General features: G+C 42.2%; 1 protein-coding gene across 3 annotated transcripts in view; it reads left to right on the forward strand.

The window, feature by feature from the left end:
- OFD1 (OFD1 centriole and centriolar satellite protein) overlaps positions 1 to 22025 on the forward strand; it is a 486789-nt gene that overhangs the window by 65151 nt on the left and 399613 nt on the right. For all 3 annotated transcript variants that reach the window (XM_069204717.1, XM_069204715.1, XM_069204716.1), the window contains exons 3-8: positions 3194 to 3394; positions 3489 to 3557; positions 3644 to 3674; positions 5800 to 5907; positions 14043 to 14179; positions 14715 to 14888. In XM_069204717.1, the coding sequence (XP_069060818.1) occupies positions 3194 to 3394; positions 3489 to 3557; positions 3644 to 3674; positions 5800 to 5907; positions 14043 to 14179; positions 14715 to 14888 (720 nt within the window). The remainder of the gene's footprint in view (positions 1 to 3193; positions 3395 to 3488; positions 3558 to 3643; positions 3675 to 5799; positions 5908 to 14042; positions 14180 to 14714; positions 14889 to 22025) is intronic.

Raw genomic sequence — 22025 nt, forward strand, 5'->3', positions numbered from 1 at the left:
ATCAGATGTGTTGTCTGTCTACTGGTATGTCTCTGCAGGATATATGTGTCTGTGCAGGCCAAGTACATCTGCAGTGGGTGTGTGTCTACACAGAGGTTATGTGCTTGTATAAGAGTTTGTCTCTTTCTGCCCTGGAGGAATAGTGAGGGGTTATGCCTCTCAATAAGAAGTGCATGGGTCTTTCTATAGTGGGTGGGGGGGGGGGGGAAGAGTCTCGGGAGTGTGCCTGCATGGGGTTGTGTGGCTATGCAGTAAGTGATCTATCAGTCGATGTGTGAATCTGTAGTGCAGGTATGTGTATGTGCAATGGGGTAGTTTGAGTGTGCAGTGGGTGTGTGTGTCTGTCCCAGGAGTGTGTGTCATTGAAGCTGGGTTGTGTGGATGTGCAGTGAATAGGATGGTAAGGCAAGACAAAAGGGAATGAACCAACTAGGATGGAATCAGGCCAGGAGTCTCGTGGCAGACAGCACCTTCCCAATGCACAGAATTTCTGATCCATTTCTTTGTTACTGCAACACTGATACTGACTTCAGAAAATTGTGCTACCAGAATATTATATACAAAATATTGAGGACTGAAATATTGAGAAGGTGAATGATAAGTAAAAGTTTACTGTTCTTAACTCCAGACTCTATATTTTGGTCCCCAGACTTTTGGCAACATGATTTTTCTGTAGTTGATATTTCCACTTACAACCACATGAATGGATGTGCTAATATGCTTCAGCTTGCTTTTTCATCCAGTATATCCAAACTACTGTACCTAAAGTAAGTTATTCAAGATAATTTATTATTGTGTTTCAGTAATTAAGGAAACTATCATTTTTCTTAGCAGTTAAGTGCAGTTTTACAGTTTAACATTTTTGCAACTCATAGACACCGTTGGTCAGTTTTAATAATGTGTCTGTGTCAGCCCATATAATTGATTTAGGAATAGGCGGGACAAGTTGATTGTCTTACAGGACATGTAGGTTTTTGTTGCATTTTGTCCCATGGACAAGTAGATTATTTAAAAATGTCCACAACCCTGCAGTATTAAATTGTTGACATCAGACACTACGAGATGGTAGTGTCAAGATCAGTGTACTTGGTTATACTGTTAGAGGAATGAAATTCCAGGACAGAGAAACTGTAGGAAAAATGTATTTGACCAAAAGAGGGGACAGTTTATGGGATAGCAACACCACTGTGATAGGGTATCACACTAAATCCTAATGCTGCAAAGAAAGCATTTCTACTGTCTGATCCTTTGTTATCGCTTTAAGGTGGCATATAGGTCCTCCACAAGTCTTTTGGATTGGTATCAGCAACTGTATGCTTTCAAAACGTTAATATGAATGTTTTTTCTGGGATACCCAAAGTAATGATGCTTGTTTGTCCGGGTTGGTGTCTATTTTCTCTGAAGTTGTCGATGGTGAATAAAGAGTAATAGCTTTTGCTTCACACACTGTCTGAGGGGTTGAGGAGAGAAAGTCTGTGTCTGAGTATGAAGCATTGGCGGTTTCTTGGGCTCTGCAGCATTTCAAATCTTTTTTGTGGGGTATATCATTTTCAGTAGGGGTGCACCATTGCTCTCTTGTGCAAATATCTTTCAGTAAAGTAATGTAAATCTGACACCAACAATTAAAAGATGGTCTGGGGTTTGACTCATTTCTGTTTCCTTGTGGAGTAAGTTCCTGGTGTGACCATTAAAGCTGCTGATTGGTTGTCTAGATTATGTACACTGAAGCTGAATAAAGTTTCACTTATCTGTATCCTAGCTTTCCTGCGTTATATGTGAACATAACTAAAGCATGAACCACAAGGCTGTCAGGAGTAAGATGTTTAGTAAGAAAGTCAGGAGCACCAGGAGGGGTTTTGAGATACCTGGCTATCTGCGTATACACCATTGGACAGGGACAGGTCTTTGTCAAAGTGGCCCACAAGGTATTAGTGAGGGCCTTTTTAAAAGGCAGCAAAGACTCTGACATGGTTAGCTCAGGTGGTAAAATTTCTGTAAGGGCATTCATTTTGGTGTCAACTAGGAGTAGCTGTAAATCGAGGATTAACAGCCCGCTGGCTGATGATTACAAAGCAGGCACTTTATTCTGTGGCCCTAGTGGCAAATCAGATCCTACCTGTGGGAATCTGTCAGGCCCTCTGGCCTGTCTAAGTGCAAGTAAAAATTATCATCTGTGTAATGAAGAAAACAGTCACTATCACCATTCCCATCATCCTCATCACCCATCTTGGTGTGTCTCTTGTTCAGAGTCAGAGGCAAAAAGCTAATAGAGCCTCTGCTGGTACATCTGTTGTGGAAGAGACACTGGGTTAGGGTCAGGATGTATGACGATCATTTGCGTTTTTCTTACCTCGTCACTCGACATCTGTCAAAATCAAGACAGCATCCGTTCGGTTTCTGTCATTCGAATCAGCACTGGATCCTCTTTCAGCACTGGTGGTTTAATTACTGGCATCAGCGAGGAAGGGCCCGTTGTAGGTCATGGAGTCTGAGATGAGGCATGTACCAAAGTCGATACAGGGTCAAACGGGGGTGGCAAAGAGATAGGTGGCGCAGAGGATGGATCCATTGGTGGTAATCCATAGGTCCATGACTGGAAACCTTGAGGCCGAAAAACTCCTTTCATGTCACCCTAATGCCTTTTCCTTGGGTTCAAATAGCAGGTTGGGTGGAACCCTTGCTTTGCCTTTTTTATGCTTCCAGGTAGATTTCTACTTGGACTTGAAGGAGGATTTTAAGTGCAAAGCTGATTGCTTGCGGGGGTGGCATTGGTAGTGGGACTGAGTCCAAACCACGAATTGAAGCAAGATTTACATGAAGGCTGCAACTCTTCTTGTGTTCAGGCAATGTATAGTATTGCCTTCCTGTCCCGGATCACCTTCGTTGCATGAGTATACATATTTTGCGCAACTTCGAGTTGAGGCCTGAGCCCAGACTCCCAGAGACACACCTTGTGTGGGTCTGTTAATGACATATGTTTCCTGCAGTCATGGCATGATTCTGACATAAAATGAGGAAAATGCATTGTGTATTTTGAGAAACAAATATTGTGTTTTAAAGTACCTAAAGTAAGTCCACAAAGTTCATTGTCACAAATCCGCAGACTTGAAAATATAATGTTCCTCCAGTTTGCAATAGGTAGTTTTTGTGTGTGTGTTTTATTTTTTGCTAAACATCTTTCTTACACTAACAGATTCAATTGCGCAATCAGTTGATCCGTGAATTGAAAAACCCAGGTTCAGGTGGAGAAGTTTACCCGAAGTCAGTGTCCACTGAAGGAGATTCACTGCTTTTCAGAGCATCAAACAGTCTGGTGGCTGATCATCTGCATAATGCTGGCTATGAATACACACTTTCAGTGTTCTACCCAGAATGTGGCTTGGAAAAAGAGCGGGTGAGCGCAATCTGCGTTTGTCAGCATGCACCTCTCCTTATCTCAAGTGTTGATAGTTTTTTTAAAATAGTTCTTCTTTACTTTTACGAAATAGGCTTTTACCGTACAAGATCTTCTGCATCTAATGAAAGTCAACCCAAAATCTCGTTTGTACAAGTCTTTGGTAAGTATCTGATAATTGTAGCATTTTTAATTAGACAACATAGGCATCCTGCATAGAAGCTAATCACCTTCTTTTTTCCCCAACAGACGTCAAACAATCAGCAAGAGAACAGACGAGGTAGAGGTTTCTAATTTTTCTAAATATAAATTTTCGTAAGAATAGGTTAATACTTGATCTACAATCTCATTAACTATTTGTTTAATTGAGTATACTAACCAGTGAACTGTTAGTAAGCTATTGGTTAAGTAGAGGTGGAAGAAAAGGTACAACACACCATTGTCTTGCACCTGGATCAATGGATCTTTTTTGATAGTCGTAAACATTAAGGGTCCAATTCACACAGGCGTTTTTGACCAAGTGAGGCTTGCTTGACTTATTTGACATCTTCCTACATGCCACTATGAACTGATCCCAAAATAATAAAATAGAAATAAATGAGGAACATTTATATTCTCTTGGTACAAACTGGACTCTTTGCACTAATAGGGAGTAGGAGGTCACAAAGGCATGTAGGTGTATGTAAAAACATACTCTTGTGGCACTTAGTTCTGCTCATAAATGCTTTTGTGACTTGTCTCCATGGGGCCTACTTCACACAAAAGTAGTAAATCTGCACCCATAAAATATTTCTTTGGAATTCAAAAACATTGGCAGGAGAATACCTTGAAAGCTGAAGAAATTGCAGGGTTTCCACATGGATACCACTGAAAATATTATCATATGTGCAATTTGTCTTTTATACATTACAGTTCTGCATTAGGGAAAGAAAGCTCTGCTGTGCAATAGTATATTTTTTCTTTCCACAGTGGAAACCTTTTTGCCACTGTAGGGAAGCCCCTCATCATAGAGCCCCACAAAGTTTTGGGGTGTTTCATTCTCCTTCTCCCACCCCAGAAAGGTCAGAGGGGAGAGTGTGAATGGCAACAAACTTGCAGGTTTGTGACCATTCACAAACTCTCAAGGCATACCACGCCTTGACCTGCCCACTTCTTACCCTTTGTGTGCAGTTTAAGACTGCATAATTGTACACAATGATGAGAACTGATAAGTGCCCTTTGATCCTCACTCACTTGTCATGGTGAATGGAGGGGGTCTTGCTCCCCGCCGAGTCTCTGTTTGTCACCTACCTGCACCTACCTCAGTGATATGCATGCTTCTGTTCTGTTGCTGCACTTTCCACTCCACATTTCCCAAGGACCATCTTCCCAGTGCCTTTACTGTTTACTTTACTGCCTGCCGATTGGATCACTCAGCCCTCAACTTTAAAAGCTCTGGTTAAGCTCCTTTGCTCATGTCAGGTCTATTCACCTATCCCTGTTAATTATTCATTAAAGGCTTTACTTATACACAAGGAAGGAAAGTTATTAAAACTGAGAGAGATTTATTTCATCACATCATACAACATGTATGTGAATAGTTGTGATAGCTTCACTCCTAGCACCTACAACCATTAGTCTCTGCCATCTTAGAACAGTGGAACAAGACGAGAGGTGGCTTTCCTTCTGCAAAGGAGATACCTGTAGGGACATAGTTTGTAGGCTTTTCTGTGTCAAGGGATACTTGGCAGCTATGATGTGCACCAGCTGAGGCATCTTTAGTTCTTCGAACAAGACACCAGCATCAAACTGATTCCCTTATTAAATCCTTTAGAGAAAAACAGACCAGGGAGGCTGTAATGAGTGATGTTTCTGGCTGAGCATGTAAACCCTGTAATGTCTCCAAAAGGGAAAAGGTCAGTTCCCATCTATCTTTCGCTGAATCCCTACAAAGCGAGGCATTCTTGATTCCCTGAATACATGCACTGAGTGTTATTTGCTTTTTTTTGCAGCATTTAACTTTACAGTGATCCTTGCAAGAACTGTTATGGCAATGCTTATTGTACAAACAGACTTTAACTTGAGAACATGCATCTCTGCAAAATCCCTGGTTGGAAATCATGTCTTGCTTATGTTATGAATTTGATGATTCATTTACAGTCATTTGTGTAAGTCTGGGGTGCAGTGAGATAGCTGAATGAGACAAAATCAGAGTTATTGATAACTGGTTGTTGCCTCAATGCCATAAAAATTGTCAGGATTGGATATCAGATTTTTAGATGTCTTGCAAACAGTGGTTAACCTTTGAGGTGATCATGTTTCCTCTTTCATTCAATTTGTATTATTATCATTTTGTTTCCCTAATTATTATCATTTTGTTCACGTTCCTGCACAAATGATCACGCCTCATCTTCCACATCTCCCAGGGATTCTTCTCCATGTTTTAATGGAGTTGACAGAGTATCATCTGCAAAAAGAGAGTCGTGATGTAGACACACAGACAGTCTCAACACCTACGTATAAAGAGTCAGTTGGTAAGATGAAACTTTTACATTCTTTTTTTTTTTTTTTGCAGTCTTAAATATTTTATAGTAATGTCATGTATTGCTTATACAATTGTATCAGGAGGTGTAAACAAACAAATCTTACTTTCCTTTTGGCTGCACTGTTTTCACTGTATGATCCTATTTGCCCTCAAAGTTTAAATAAACTCCCATGCCCCCTTTCTTCACTAAGAGGTGATCCATCAATATGATGCTTATCCCAAAAAAGCAAGAAAAGGATTCGGATGGATGCCACCGAAAGCCTCTAATTAATTTACTTTTTGTGGTAATTGTCTCATGATACAATCCTACAACAGTAATGTGAGAACTGATGGACTGAAATCATGCCTATATCATGGAGAGTTTACAGCCTGCCGAGACAGCACAGGCCCTTAACATACTCCGAGTGTTTGCACAATGGTCTACAGCAGAGGTTCCCAAACTGTGCGCCGAGGCTTCCAGGTGCGCCATTAAAGCCAGCCAGGGGCGCCGTGAAAAGATGCACTTTATGATACAATTATGTGCTGATGGTGCCAATTAATCTTATGACCTAATAGGAAATCAAATTTTAAAACTGTAAATTTATATAAAAATCATTTTTGTGTTCATTCCTTTGTTACTGGAGTTCGTTAAATTGCACAAAAGTCACATAATTCAAATATACAAACAGATACCAAAGCCCTAATTTGGCATTTTCATCGAGGACTATGCTAGTTCCATAGACAGCATTTCATAGGCTCGGACGCCACCTACTGGAGAGGGATTGAATATTTCATGTTAAACTACTTAATTTATTTCTGTATGATATACATAGCATGGTTATTTATTACCTAATGAACTTGGTTATTCCAATGCTCAGCATTTGGGCAACCTGCCGGTTGAGAGGGAAACTGCTTACATATATTTTCCCACAGGTTCTGTGTAAACACCTTTATGTTTTTTATTGAGCAAACACATTCCTGCGCATGGGTAACAATCCGCGTTTCTCAACTGAGAAAATTCCTCTGTGATGTTAGCCCAGTTTGGGTCTATTGTTTTAAAAAAATCCAAATGTACACCCAAGTGTTGAAGAGTATTGTTTCTGACTTTACAAATTAAAGTTTGTTTTTTTAAATTAAACAATTGTTACATTTTAATTTTGTTATATTTATGAATATGGTACCTTCATCGGCTCCATCCCAATTATGTTTTAGATTGAAAAAAGGAACTACTCCAGAGGCCGGGTTTACATCCCCCCACCCACCAAAAAAAAGTAACATAATGGGGAGCCATGGCCAGTGGCCAATAGGTCAGGGGAGCCGCGGGTCAAAAAACTTTGGGAACCACTGGTCTACAGGTAAGCTTATACAAACAAAAAGCTAAGGACATCTCAAACAATCAGGATTTATAAAGTGCAGCTAATCACCCGATAGGGTATCCAGGTGCTTGCAGGTCTCGGAGGCTTAGTCAAGTGAGGTCTTGAGAGCTATTCAGAATTCTGGAGTGAGGTGATGGTCTGGAGATGCGATGTGAGAGAAGAAGCGCCCTCCAGTTCTGCTTCGGTAGATGTGGGGAGTATGGACAAGAGAAAGGGAGGCAGAACGTAGTCTTCTCAACGGCTCGTGGAAGTTCATGCAGTGATTAATGTACGCAGGCCCTTGGCTGTGTTGATCCTTGTGTGCGTGGGCCAGCAGCATGAATTGGCTTCTCATTTGTATGGGTAGTCACAATTGCCTCAGTTGCCTGAGGTGGGGTGTGATGTTGGTTCATTGGGGAAGGTCGAGGATGAGTCTTGCTGCAGTGTTCTGTATGATCTGAACTCTCTGTAGGAGGTGTGTGGTGATTTCTACATAAAGGGCGTTGCCATAGTCTACTCGGCTGGTGATGAGGACCTGTGTCACTGTGCATCTCGTGTAGAGATAGCCACTTGAAGATCTTACATAGCATGCGCAAAGTGAGGAAGCAGGTGGAGGAGAATGCGTTGCTCTGTGATTTCATTGTGAGCTTGTTGTCAATGACCCCCAGGAGTCATTCCATGTGTTTCTGCTATTGCCAAAGATCAGTACTTTGGTCTTGTCTGTGTTCAGTTGCAGACAGTTGTTCTTCATCCAGTCAGTGACTCTTGCCATGCATCTGTAGAAGTTGGTTCTGGTGATAGAGGGGTTGGTGAGTGAGAGAATGTGTTGGGTGTTGTCTGAGTAGGAAATTATGTTGAGACCATGGGATCTGACATCTACATCCTGTCATGTGAATACATCATCAATTTGTTATATAAATGAATGCGCTTACGTATAACCTATGTGAGTTTGAAGAATCACAGTTGATAGAGTTGTCAGTAGCAATTCATAGAATATGATGGCATTGAATGACAACTCAAGAGAAAATCAAAAACTTCATCTTGTTTAAGATGCTGGTACACAATTCAACTGTGTAAAGTTAATTAGAGAACTATAATGAGAACAGAATAAACTGGTGTACAAAAAGTGAGGCAATTTCTGTGGGGTGGTGCCTCTTTTTGACATGGTCGTCCCCATTTTTTGGCTGGTATTTGATGCAATTTTGACTAAAAGTGCACTGTGTTCCTGTTAACCAGGCCCCCTGTGCCTTATCTCTTTCCCTAAAACTGTGCAGTTGTTTCCCAATTGGCCATACCTTTAGCACTCCTGTAAGTCCCTAGTCAATGGTACGCCTGTTACCTAGAGCATGGATACCAAAGAGGGACCCCGAGGGCTACAGCATGTATTGTGCCATTCTCAGGGACCCCTCACCTACCACATGCAGACTTCCATTGCAAGCTGAATACCTTGGTGCAGCTAGAAGTGAAAACACAACATGGCACGCAGCCTGTGTGCCATGTCTCCTAACACTGCATGCAATATATAAGTCACCCCTACAGTAGGACTCACAGCCCTAAGGTAGGGTGCATTATATTACATGGGAGGTCATATCTGCAAGAGCAGATATGCCCCTGATATGTCTTTGTCAATTCTCAGACATAGTAAGTGAACAGGGAAGCCATTTTAAATATGTGTGCTGGACACTGGTCAGTACGAGTTCCACAGCTACATGATGGCTTCACTGAAAATAGGGCTGTTTGGTATCAAACATCTCGTATTAATAAAGCCTCACTGCTACAAGTGATGGGTTTATTAATACATGCACCCAGAGGGCACATTGGAGGTGCCCCCTGAAAAAGCTACCATTACCTGTATGCTGGCTGACTAGTTCTAAGTAGCCTGACACCGCCAGACATGTTTTTAACTGCCAGGGGTGAGAGACTTTGTTCTCAGGCAGACAGAAACAAAGCCTGCTGTGGCAGGAGCATAAGCAAACCCCTCCTAACAGGATGACCTGTGAATCTTCATTCCAAGGCAGGAGGCTTCAAAGAAACCCACTGCCCTTGATATGTAGATCTGGCTTTCCTCAAATGGGAGGACGCCCCCCCAAACCCACCCCCCCTCTTTCACTAGGGCCCATTTGACACCTGGGCCGTTGTGAAAATTAGTAGTCAGGGACTCTTGCTGACCTCTTAAGGCAGACCCACCCCTAAATTGAGTAGCCTGATGTGACACAATTTTTGAAAGTCTCATCTAATGGTAGAACTAGAGACTCTGGGACAAGGGTTCTGTCTACTTTCCACAGGAAGTGATCATATAGGGGGTGTAGTGACCCCAGGGGTAAGTAGCCCATTGGCTAATACCCTCCCCAAAACACCCCTAAATTCAGTATTGAGTATGGCACCAGGAAATCAGATCCTGCTGACCTGAAGAAGGACACCCCAGAGACCCAAAATGCAAGAACTGTGGACAGTGACTAACTCGGCACCAACCCTGGCAGCCTGTTTGCTGACTTAACAATTGTGAGAAAGATGCCTCGTCCTCCAGCTGCTGAAACTTCCAAAAGTCTGGGAAGACTGCCAGCATTCACCTCTGAACAAGGAACTCCAGCGGAGTAGCTTCCCTGCTCCTTTGCAAGCAACCACGAAACACTGAAAAGGACACCGGTCCGCCAAAACCCGATGCCGAACAGCACTACTGCACCTGTGCCCCCTCGCCCGTCTTGAAGAAGGGGCCATGGTGCTGGTGTGGTCCCAAGCCTCTCCAGAGTCAAAGTCCATCCTGGGTTTCCCCACTAAGACCTTCACACAGATGCCTACAGCCTCTTTGTACAGACCCCCCTCAACCTCCACCGCCTCCAGTGACAGCAACCTGATGGTCAACTGCAACTCTCTACCTAGACATGCCAGATCAAATTGAAGATGACCACTGTTGTCTCTGAATTCCCCAGGCTTGTGAAACTGACCCTTTTGTTTCACGTGGACTGGTCCCCGAGCCCCACTTGCAGCCTGTTTCTGTTGGCCCCCTCCACTGTGACTGCCACTGGTGATGGACACCGGGCGGTTCGAGAACCCTCTGCACCCGGACACCCCGGACCGAAGAGAAGAGGACTACTGGTGTCCCTACGTCCCAGAGCATCGCAAGATCTGAGTCTACTTGGTGGTTCACCCTGGCTAGACTCCAAGCCCTAACCTGCAGCCTTTTTTCAACTGGACCAATCCCCTTTTAACTAACATTGGGCACCTGAAGCTATACTACACCTCTTCACCCGGCCTCCCCAGTGCTGCCCGTTATGACCTGTTGGTGTGGCTTTGACCCTTGCCCAATACTTACTTTAAGTCCAGGAGGTTGGCCCTGTAAGTCACTGTACTATACCTGTTTGTGGTATATGTTTTTCCTCCATAGGATAACATTGCAGCTTTCAAGAATTGCAATGTGCCAACTTTTCTAAACTGTAAAGATTTTTCTTGCAATACCTAGTTACCTGATCGTATTGATTCTGGTGCCAAAACATATGTAAAGCTATTTGCAATTTTGCAAATTGTTGTGGATCTCCTTATTGAGTCGTGTGTCTCATTTATTGACTGTGTGTGTATTTGCAAATGTCTAGCACTCCTCTCCAATACGTCTAAGGCTGCTTGAGACCACACTACCCTCTAAAAGAGCACCTTGGGATTGCTAGAGCAAGCCCTGTCCACTAGAAAGAGAACCCCTGGACTCTGTGCATGGCATACCTTTTTTGGTATACCATATAAAGAGCCAGTTTTCTACAATATCCCTTATAATATTAACAGTCATATAATAAAAAAAACTCAATAAAAGGGCTGAGGGAGCTTGGCTTAAGCATTATAGTGAGGAAGGTAAATCTGCCTACTGGGCAAATTTAAGGAAATACCATTCTTCAGTTAAGGCTGCCAAGAAAGCTTATTTTGGTGATAGAATTGAGGCAGCAGGAAATAAGTTGCGGGAGGTGTTTAAGATCGTAAAAAAATGCTTTCACTCACTACCTGTGATAGAAATTTGCCTCCTTTGGAATGTTGTGAAATTAGCCACCTTTTTTCATAAGGTTCTTTAAATACAATATAATTTTGGCAGAGTCTCTTTGAATGACGTGATCAATTCTCCTCTTGGTGTAATGGCAGAGGATACGGAATATTTTTTGAAAAACCCCTACTGATCCCAGCACACTGACTAATTATAGATTTATTTCTCTACCACCTGCGTTGTAGAATATTCTAGAGAAATTTGTAAATCAGCAGCTCTCTTATCATTTGGAGTCCAGCAATCTTCACTCCAATCAGTCTGTGTTTCGGCCTAATTTGAGTACTGAGACTGCTCTTCTGGAGGTGACAGAACACATCAAATGCACTCTAGATAAAGGTGGCATGGTTGTGCTAATATCTTTAGATCTTTTGGCAGCCTTTAATACGGTCTCACATTCTCTGCTCCTCCCCTGATTAGAGGACATTGAGTTTTTAATGGCTTAGCCCTGAGATTGATAGAATTCTTTCTGGGAAACTGATATCAAGAAGTTTGGACCCTCCCTCCCCCATTTTTCAACTGGTACCAATGTTTTAAGAGTAGCAGTGCCACATGGCTCTGCTTTAAGTCATACCATTTTTATATCTATTTCACTCCTCTGACACACCTTTTAGAATCCTTCGGAGCAAAGAAATATCTTACGTTGATAACACACAGCTTCTCTTTTCCTTTAGTAAAGGTGAAATAATTGATCCAGACCTCATTACACCATATGTGGCTGATGCTTTCCCCTGAATACATCAGAATCAGCTGATGTGTAATGCAGATAAGACAGAGGTCCTTCACTTTGGCCTTGACTCACTTTTTGATTGGTCCATTTCAGAGTATGAGAGGTTTTCCACCCCCATGCCCTCAATCGGAAAAGTGTAGGAACTTAGAGGTCAAGTTTGATAAGCTGCTCTTTTTTCAACTTCTTGTCTCAGCAGTGGTGGGGACCTGTTTTGGGCTTCTCAACTGATTCTAAAAATGTTTGCATTTCCTTTCCTTACCGGCTGGAAAATAGTGATTCAGGCCTTGATTACTTCTAGGCTGGATTATCCCAGTGTTCTCTACTTGGGCATACCATACTGCTTAATAAAAGGCTTCAGGTTGTACAAAATGCGGCGGCACGGCTTCTTCTTAATCTTCCTCTGAGAACTATGATTTCCCTGCATCTCCTCTGCCTTTATTGTCTCCCACTTAAGAAAATGATTCTTTTCAAGATGCTTGTGCTGACCGTTAGAGCCTTACATCATGTAGGTCGTCAGTGTCCTGCAACAAGAATACATTTTTACTCTCCCACTCGGGAACTCCCCTCCTCCAGTCTAGCCTCGGAAGTGGTGCCAAGGATTAATCTCTCGAGCAAAGATATCCACCCTTTTTTCCTTTCTTGGGCTCCCTGCGTGGAAAAAACTTCCTTTTTACCTTTGCCTTATAGAGTCTGAACAGATATTTAAGAAAAAGTTGAAAACATGGCTTTTTGTTCAGGTCTAACTTTTTGCCAGTGAGCTCTAGCTCCCGGACACTCTTCAGAGCATCTGTTGTGCTTTATAAATAACTGCTCATCATCATCATCATCATGATTCTCAACTGCTAAAATTTGATTCTGAATTTGAGACATATTGTGTCTGTTTTCCAAAATATGGTGGCCAGCTGCGGGGTTAGGGCTCTTACTGAAAAAGCTATGATACTCTACTACAAGTATCTTTTCCACTATAATCCTCTTGGAGCAGCTTCTAATGTGTTTATTAATGCCAGCTTCTAATGCTTTTAATAATGCCTGTAATGTGTACATTGAAAGCTTTGGTTGTGCTTACACTCATGCTGCTTAGGGGTTCAGCAACTCTTCTGTGTCTTTGGTAGCAGTCTTCTGTTTTAAATTCCACCACTTACTGACCATTTGAAACTGTTTTGTTTTGAAAACCAGACAGTCAATGAGCCCTAAGGTAAATGTTGCTTTTCCCTCATTGTGGTTTGATGTGTCTCACACGAACATTGCGTCATTGTTCTCCTTTAAAGTTGCACTATACTAGGCTTGACAAAAGTAACAAAATGTGCACGCTCGCACTTCATTGTGGTACTGAACTCCTTTTGTGTCAGCCAGGTGCATAGCGCACACATAGTACGGCACTGTCTGTCCCCTAATGAATGTACAGGTACTAGGTGCTCTGCTTTCTCCTGCATTTACCTATAGGCTATAACGGCCATATAAAATCGGCGGACCTGATCGAGAAATCAGCATCCCCGAAATAGGTTTTAAATGGTCTCCCTTCATGATTTCTTTTACCGTCTTCATGATTAACGTGGTAGTGAGGGCAAATGCAGAAGGTCGTCCACAACACACAATGGTGATGCCTAACCTCAATGTGCTGAATGTGAGTCTCTTGTGTGAACCACGGATTTCTAACAAGAATAGCATGCGTTGGGCTGCACAGTAGCAGAATTAGAGGTGTGATGACACATCCAGTGGCTTTCTGTCCTTAAAACGTGAATTTACTCCTGGTCCTCTCCTGATGTGCACATAGTAATGTGATAAGTCGTGTATGCACTACTGTATGCCCGCTTCACGCTATACAAGTGCAAGTCATTTTTCATATGCACGATAATAAGTTGACTGGAACTTTAAGAGTTCAGCTAAGTGATGTTCCCCTATGAAGTGCTGACCAAATTTATGTCAGTAGCTTTTTTTGTACATATCTCTTGTTATTTCATTTCCTTGACAATTAAAGTATTTGAATAGCTCTGAAGTTTAATATGTTTGTATGTTATTTGTTCTTGGTTATGTTCCAGTTGAAAAACTGCAGCTGATTGATGAACAGTTTGCAGACATTTACCCCAAACGTCAGAAATTTGAATCGTTGGAAGGAAAACTAGCTGTGTATCGCAAAGAAATTGAGCAGCGTCTGCAGGCAGAGATGTCCCAAAAGGTATGAGCAAAACATTGTGCAGTTTTCTTGATAGCTGGGCTACATAGATCTATGAAGATTGCTCTAATGCAACTAACCTAGATTTGTCAAAATCACCCTACCCATTGCTTGTCTGCATGGAGCATACGCCAGAGAAAATGAACAAGTGTGAATGAGAGGATACATACGACTGTAGATTTCACAAATAGGTAGTTCTAAAATTGATTAAACTCTGGATTAAAAATTTAGAAATAAGAGTGACTTTAAGGTGTCATAATGTTTTATTTAATTCACTTTTCTCTAAAGCTATGTAATAATTTTAGGGGAATATTTGTGACTAAACTAATTCAATACGCACCTTGATCTAATAACTCTGAAATTTATTGTGGTATTGTTTTTAATCCTGCACAATTTCATCGAAAGTTGAAAATCTGTGGAGAGAACTGCCTTCTTGAAACCTGGAGGAATTTGTGTACTACGTTTAGTTAAGTACTGCTTTTCAGTCTCTTTCTCTAGTTTTTCCCTTTCCAATATTTTGTATGTGCTTTTTTGACAGTTACAATATTTTAAAGACATTGAGAGTGTCAAAATTCGACTAGAGGAGAAAGAGAAATCTAGAAAGGAAATGTCAGATCTTCAACAAGAGCTTGAGAAGGCCTACCAGATGAAGTCAGATGGTCTGATTACACGTGAAAGGAATGCTATTGAAAGGCTTCAGCAGCATCAAGAGGTAAATGTGAAACATTGTTTGCATCTAGAAAAAAACCTAAGTATTCTAAATACCCTATATTTGTTGAAATTGCATCTTGAATAAGTAATACTCAGAATCAGAAGTCACTGCCACCTTTGGTTCTTGCACCTGCTCCTGGAGATTCTTCTTCTTGCAATAGCATCTCAAATAGAAGACATTTAAAAATGATAAGACAGAGAGAAAAGGTCATTACTACGGTTGGTACCGATTTCTTAGGAATCCATATTTTGCAAATAGCTTTTGTATTCGTAGGCTATTTTACAAGATACTCTACCTCAGTCTCCCTAGCATACTACTACTATGAAGTCAATAGGTATGAATTTGCATTAGGGTTTTTTATTACAATTATGTCCTTACTAGCTATTTTGTATTTCTAGGAGTGAATGCTGTTATTTGCCTCTCCAGACAATTTTGGCTTTTCCCATTTGAGCCTTTTTATCTCCAGATTAGGACTTTCATCTTCTAATTTATTTTTTGTGCGTTCCAGATACATTAATTATTAGCTTGCGGGGGTCAGAGAGTAGTGGTCTTTAACTCCTATTAACACTTTCGACATTTCCCCTGCTGTATTATGTTGCCCAGCTTGTTGCATGTGATTGTACAGGAGCTCCAAACAGCCTATGTACTCTGCAAAAAACATCACAAAGGCAGTGATGTTTTCTGTTTTCTTTGGCCTCTTAGACTGCACTTGAGTTAAATAAGATAGTCCTTTAACTATTGTTGGCAATTTAACCTACAATTTGCAGAGCTACAGCCTGTGGCTGACCCTAATGTCAGGGACAGGCATAGAAATAATCCTATATGTTCCTCTAGAGCTGAAAAACAAAACGTAGCTACAAACCTGTGCACCTATGATTCTGACTTTGAAAAATAACATTTAATTTACATGGTGCTCTTTCACTAGGTTGTTTCTAAAGCAATAAAGATTCAAACTTATTATTTTAAAAAATAATTTGCTAAGGTCTCTTTTTTTAGATTAGCTGCCACTACTTCAGGTACTACCTCTGCTTATTTAAAAAATGTCTGTCATGTATTAGTCCATTGCTGTGTGCTGCACGTTGAATTTTTGACCCTTCCATTCCCAAGGCATTGGTTTCAGTGATCAAGGTTGGTGGATTCTAGTCTGTTAAGATGACAATTTGTATGCACAAGCAGGCTTTAAGACTAGGGTCAACATGATTTAGATACCCATTCTGATCCTGTTTATTCTGAGGGGAATGCTGGGATAATTACCAGTGATCTCTGCATTTTCACAGCCACCAGAGTCTCTCTGTGGATCATCTGGTTTTTATACAGCGTCCTATGGTTCAGGGCCCCAAATTGTTCTTGCATTTTATGAAGCAATTACTGCAAGACTTTTATACTGGTCTACCTCTACCATTGCATTACTTCTAGAATCAGCTGGCACCTCAAACCTCTCATTCTGGTCCTTTAAAACTGTCACTACCACATGGAAATCCTGCTGAACACCTCAGACATCAGCTGCAAATTCTGCTAAATAGGGCATGGGTCATGATACTGATTGTGAGGATGTTGATAGCTCTGAAGATAAAGAGGAGATGCGACAAAGAACAAGATGGTACTCTGCAGCAACAGGCTTCTGATGTCATAAACATTAGTAATTTCCATCTGCATGCGGGGACACCAGAATAGTAAATATCTAATATATATTTCAAAGATGGTGATGAAGAGTCCAGCATGTCCAAATGCAAAGGATGCCCCTCAGAACCCCCTACTAAAGGCAAAGTTTCTGAATGTCAGGTTGCTTAAAAAGGTGTGCCTGAAATTCAGAAAACTTTGCCTTGTGGTACTACTTTGTATTTGAATATGCTACACGCTTCATCCTCTTTCAAATATATATTGAATTGAAAGTGATCTAGTGTCCCCATATGCAGCTTGGAATTATTCTAACATTTACGATTATCAATGAAGATCCTATGATGCTGAATCAATTTACCAAAAACTTTTGTCAAAAATACTTTGTTCATTGTTGATTTTAAAGTTGAATACAAAAGATATAGCAGATCTATTCCAGTTGCCTATCATGTACAAACAAACAAATAACAGGATATACCTAAGTTGTCATTGTGGAAAAAATACATGGCTCCTGAATCAGCCCCTGTATGGCTTTTAAACAAGATTAAAACTATTTAGGTGTCATTAGCAGCAGTCCAAAGACGTTACCAAACAGTTGTCACTGTACTTTGTCCCTCTAGGCCACAAAGCCAGTCTGTACACCACAGGGAAAAGGCTAAGCACCTTTGCAGCAGCTCTATCAAGATAGCAATGCTAAAGTTATCCAATCATGGTGCTACTGGCAACTATGCCATAAAATTGCACAACTCAGTATTCCAGTCTTCAGCGTATTGAAACAGTCCAGAGGCTGCACCTGTGTAACGACAAAGGCTGTATATCCAACAAGGTCTAAGATCATGCCATATGTATTTGACTCTCTGGGCCAGCCATTTCCCTTATTTCCTGTTACAGTGGGATGAAGGTACAAGATATTTTTCCACGTAGGTATCAAATTTCATCTCATCGTTGGGTGCTGAATATCATTCAGTATGGTAATAGAAGCAGACTATGGGGGTCATTACAACCCTTGCGGAAGGCGGAGAACCGGCGGTAAGACCGCCAACAGGCTGGCGGTCTTACTTTGTGGAATTATGACCATGGCGGTTACTGCCATGGTCATCCGCCGGTTCTCCGTTCCGCCCGCTGGGCTGGAGACCTGGGTCTCCAGCCCGGCGGCCGTCACTAGACTGCCGGCGGTATTCGGACCCGGCTTACCGCCGTGGATTTCCAGCGGTTTGAACTGCCATGAAATCCATGGCGGTAAGCACTATCAGTGCCAGGGAATTCCTTCCCTGGCACTGATAGGGGTCTCCCCCACCCCGACTCTCTCCCCTACCCCCCCCCCCCCACCCCTGCCACCCCCCAAAGGTGGCAGAGCACCCCTCCCCACCCCAACATCCCATACCCACACGACACGCACGCAGGCACCACCTACACACTTACACGCACACTCACTGACATACATGCCTACATCCACACACACACACAGTCAGACACGCACACCCATATTCAAACATACACGCACACATCCATACAGACATACCCACAGACATACACGCACTCATTGCCATACACACAACACCCCCGCAAGCATACACGCACTCACACACACCCTCTACATACACACACGCACACCCCCCTGCACCCACACAACACCCACCCCCCTCCCCTCACGGACGATCGACTTACCTGGTCCGACGATCCTCTGGGAGGGGACGGGAGCCATGGGGGCAGCTCCGCCGACACCACACCGCCAACAGAACACCGCCACGGCGAATCACAGGACGTGATTCGCTGGCGGTGTTCTGTTGGCGTGGCGGTGGAGGTGGAGCAACCTCCACTTCCCCACCTCCCGCCAGTATAGCTGTTGGCGGCTCTCTGTCCGTAAAAGGACGGAGAGCTGCCAACGGTCATAATAGGCCAAGCGGCAAACCACCACCACTGGCGGTCTTCCGCACGGCGGTCCCTCCGAGGTCAAAATGACCCCCTATGTATCAAAACCATTGTTAAAGTCTCAAAAGAAGGAACACTATCTGTGCTTCATGGTTTTGCACTCGGAAATCTTCTGCCCAGGCCAACAACAGAGCCAGTGCAAAGGGCTCAGGGACACCTGGGTTTGTAACTCAAGGACTTTCCTCATTGGCATGAAATGTGCATTGTGCCACACACGGTTGGAGAATGATAAATAAGCTTACCAAGCAGCAAAGCTTAAGGATGGTTTCACTTGACATTCTTCAGTCTATCAATTGCAGAGATTACCTGCTTGTCTTAGAGAATGGTTAGTTCCACTTTTCCATTCACCTCCGCTTTCAGAATTGCCAGCTCTTTATGGTAGATGGACAAAGCTACCTATTCAAAGCATTGCTGTGTGGCCTCAACTCGGCACCATAAGTATTCATTACGTTTGTGGTAGCATACCTGCGGCATTGAGGGGTAAGAATCTTTTCATACCTAGAATACTGGCTTGTTAAAGGTCATTCACTCCGGTAACCTACGAGAGTAATCATCTTGACTCTGCACCTCCCTGAGTACAGACATTCTCAGGGCTTACAACTCCTGGCAAAGAGGAGCAAGATTCTAACTGTAGCTCAAGACACACCACAAAGCAACACTTCATGGTCCGAAAATACAAGGTCCCTTTTGGGAATTAATTTTACCTCTGTTTCCTTGTTACATCTGCGTCGCCTAAGAATGAGGTCACTTCAGGAACAACATGACCTACAAAGGCATCAAGCCACAGGAGAGTGGGATAGGATGATTCAGATTCCCCCATCTAGGGTAAACAAACTCTAACTTGGTGGGATCCAATGAAAAACCATGCAGAACTACACTTCACCTCATGACAGACACCGTTCTAAAGAGGTGAGGTGGAGATTTTGCTTACAAGATCTTTCGACATACAGTCTCTTGATACATCAGGAAGGTGGCCTGCATATCCACATAACAGAACCCATAGTGGTCCAACTTGCTCTGGAAGCCTTCTTATTACACTTCCTACCCCAAGTGGTGTTGTTCCAGACAAATAATATGACTGTACTTCACTATTTCAGAAAGCAGAGCAACACAAACAATTCAGTGCTGTCAAAAGGAGTGCTGTGCTTATGGCACCAGAGGCCACATGTAACAAAGCATTTTTCTAGACGCAAAAGGGCTGATTCACAGAATCATCCTTTTGCAACTTGAAAATGCTTTTTGGGATGTGCAAAGCCCAAATTGCGATTCAGGAACTTGTTACCGAATTACAATTTAGGTTTTGTGATTTGGTATTAGGAAGAGTTAAAGGCATCCCTTCCTAATACTGAACCACAGTGTTATGTGGGAATGTCTTGCGTCCAAAATGCAGGTAACCCATTCGCAAATGGTAAGGATTCCCCCAAGGGACCCCTTCTCCTTTGTGAATGTTCCTAAAAGCATTTTTAAGAGGAGGAGGTGGTCCCACGGACCACTCCCTACTCTTAAAAAATCAAATAGAAACTTTTTATTTTCTTTTTTAAACACATCCCGTTTTCCTTTAAGTAGACCAGGCTGCATTTAAGAAAAAAACTGCTTTGTTTAAAAGCAATCACAGGCATGGTGGTCTGCTGGCCCCAGCAGGCCACCATCCCTGTGATTTTTATGATTCCAAATGGGTCGCAAAGCAAGACCTACCTCATTAATATTTATGTGGTAGGTCTATTTGCAACCCAATGGGAATCGCAAGTGAACTCAAGAGTTTCCTACATTTAAATTAGCGATTTTCCAATTGTGATTTGCAGGGATTCGCAATTAGGAACTAGCTAATTTAAACTTTTTGTACATGTGTCCCTATGTCCTTTAATACGGAATCACACTGATAGCTGAGCATGTTCCAGGACTGTAATATCGGAGCAAACACCCTACATAGACACATATAGGTTGAAAGGAATAAGAGCTAGTTGCAAAACCACATGAGTTGGTCTTTCAAAAATGAAACATGTCTCCACCAGAACTCTTTGTACTGCTGAAGAGCTCTAAGTTCCAATATGTTTGCAGCAGTTGGTTTCAGCTGAGTCCAAGATGTCAAGGAGAAGCACTTTTGAATCTGTGGTCAGGAATATTTTTACATGGTCTTCCACTTATCCTCCTCATCCTAAAATTCCTTCACGAGCTGAAGAAATAATCAAGGGAACTCATCCTTATTGTATTTGTGTGGGCCTAACACTTTTCATGCACAGACCTTTGGCACCTCTTCATGGGTACTCCAATCCAGTTATGTCCCAGATTGATTCCCAGGAGCTTAAAAAAACAAAAAGCTGATTTGTTGTGATAAACAGGCTTTTGAGAAATGTTTGGATATCGGTTGTAACCCTGAGGACATCATAGAAGGTTTCCACAGCATTGCTAGGGGCATTAAGGAGGGATTGCTGGTTCCCAGCAGGAGGAATAATAATAATAATAATAATAATAATAAAAATGGGTGGTTTGATGGATCATGTACTAAAGCTCATAGTACATTGAAAACAGCCCTACACAATATGAAAACAGCCCTACACAATAGTCCATGTTGTATTCATGAAATCCGGGCTGCCTGGAAAAACTATAGTCACGTTCTAAGTCAGAGGAAAAAAGTGCTGAAAGAAGAACTGTGGGATAAACCACAAGAAACCAGTCTTAGTAAAAATTCAGCCTCATTTTGGCCTTTCATTTTTTTCCCCTTATTTTAGGCCAGATGCTGGGCCATACCTGCAAATTGCAATTAGTGAGGCTGATTGGATCTCGTATTTCTCTGTCATTTATTCTTGTCGGTTAAGTTTAGTCGACAATGAGGCCCTTGATAGCTGTTCCCTTGCCTCCGTTAACTTTCCAATTATTCTGGAATTAATTCTCGAGGAAGTCATTACAGCTGTAAACGCAATCAAAGGTTGTAAGGTGCTGGGGCCTTATCTTATCCCTATAGACCTATTTAAAGCTAATATCCACCTCTGGGGACCACTGCTCACTCAAGTGCTAGGTGCATGCTGTGAAATTGGTTTATTAGAGTCCTGGACGGAATCTCTTATCATGCCAATCTTCAAAAAGGGGGAAAGGCGTAGTCCAAACTGCTATCGGCCAATCTCCTTATTAGATTCTATGGTGAAAGTGGCTGGTCATATTGTTGTGGAAAGATTGCAGGATTGGGTTCAGGAGAAGAACGTCCTATCTGATCTACAGTATGAGTTTCATGCTGGAGTGGGGACTGTTGAGCAGGGCCTCAACTTAAAGATGCTGATCGAGAAATATTTTATTATTAAACAAGGGAGATTATACCTGGCTTTTGTTGATTTGTCAGCTGCGTTTGACTGTGTAGTTCACAGTAAATTGTGGATTACTATGACGAAAGGTGGCTCCGGCGATCATAGAATTTCTAAGGCGAATGTATCCAGGTTTTAGGGCCAGATTGCAGTATGGATTACTGGGTGAATGTACCCAATCATTTAGCATATAGAGGGGGGTAAGGCAAGGATGTATTTTGGCTCCTTCTCCTTTTTCCTTATATATTAATAGTTTGAGCAGTACGTTAAGTGCAGATTGTAAAAGCTTTCC

This window comes from Pleurodeles waltl, chromosome 8 (genome assembly GCF_031143425.1).
Source record: "Pleurodeles waltl isolate 20211129_DDA chromosome 8, aPleWal1.hap1.20221129, whole genome shotgun sequence".
In the NCBI taxonomy this organism is placed as follows: Eukaryota; Metazoa; Chordata; class Amphibia; order Caudata; family Salamandridae; genus Pleurodeles; species Pleurodeles waltl.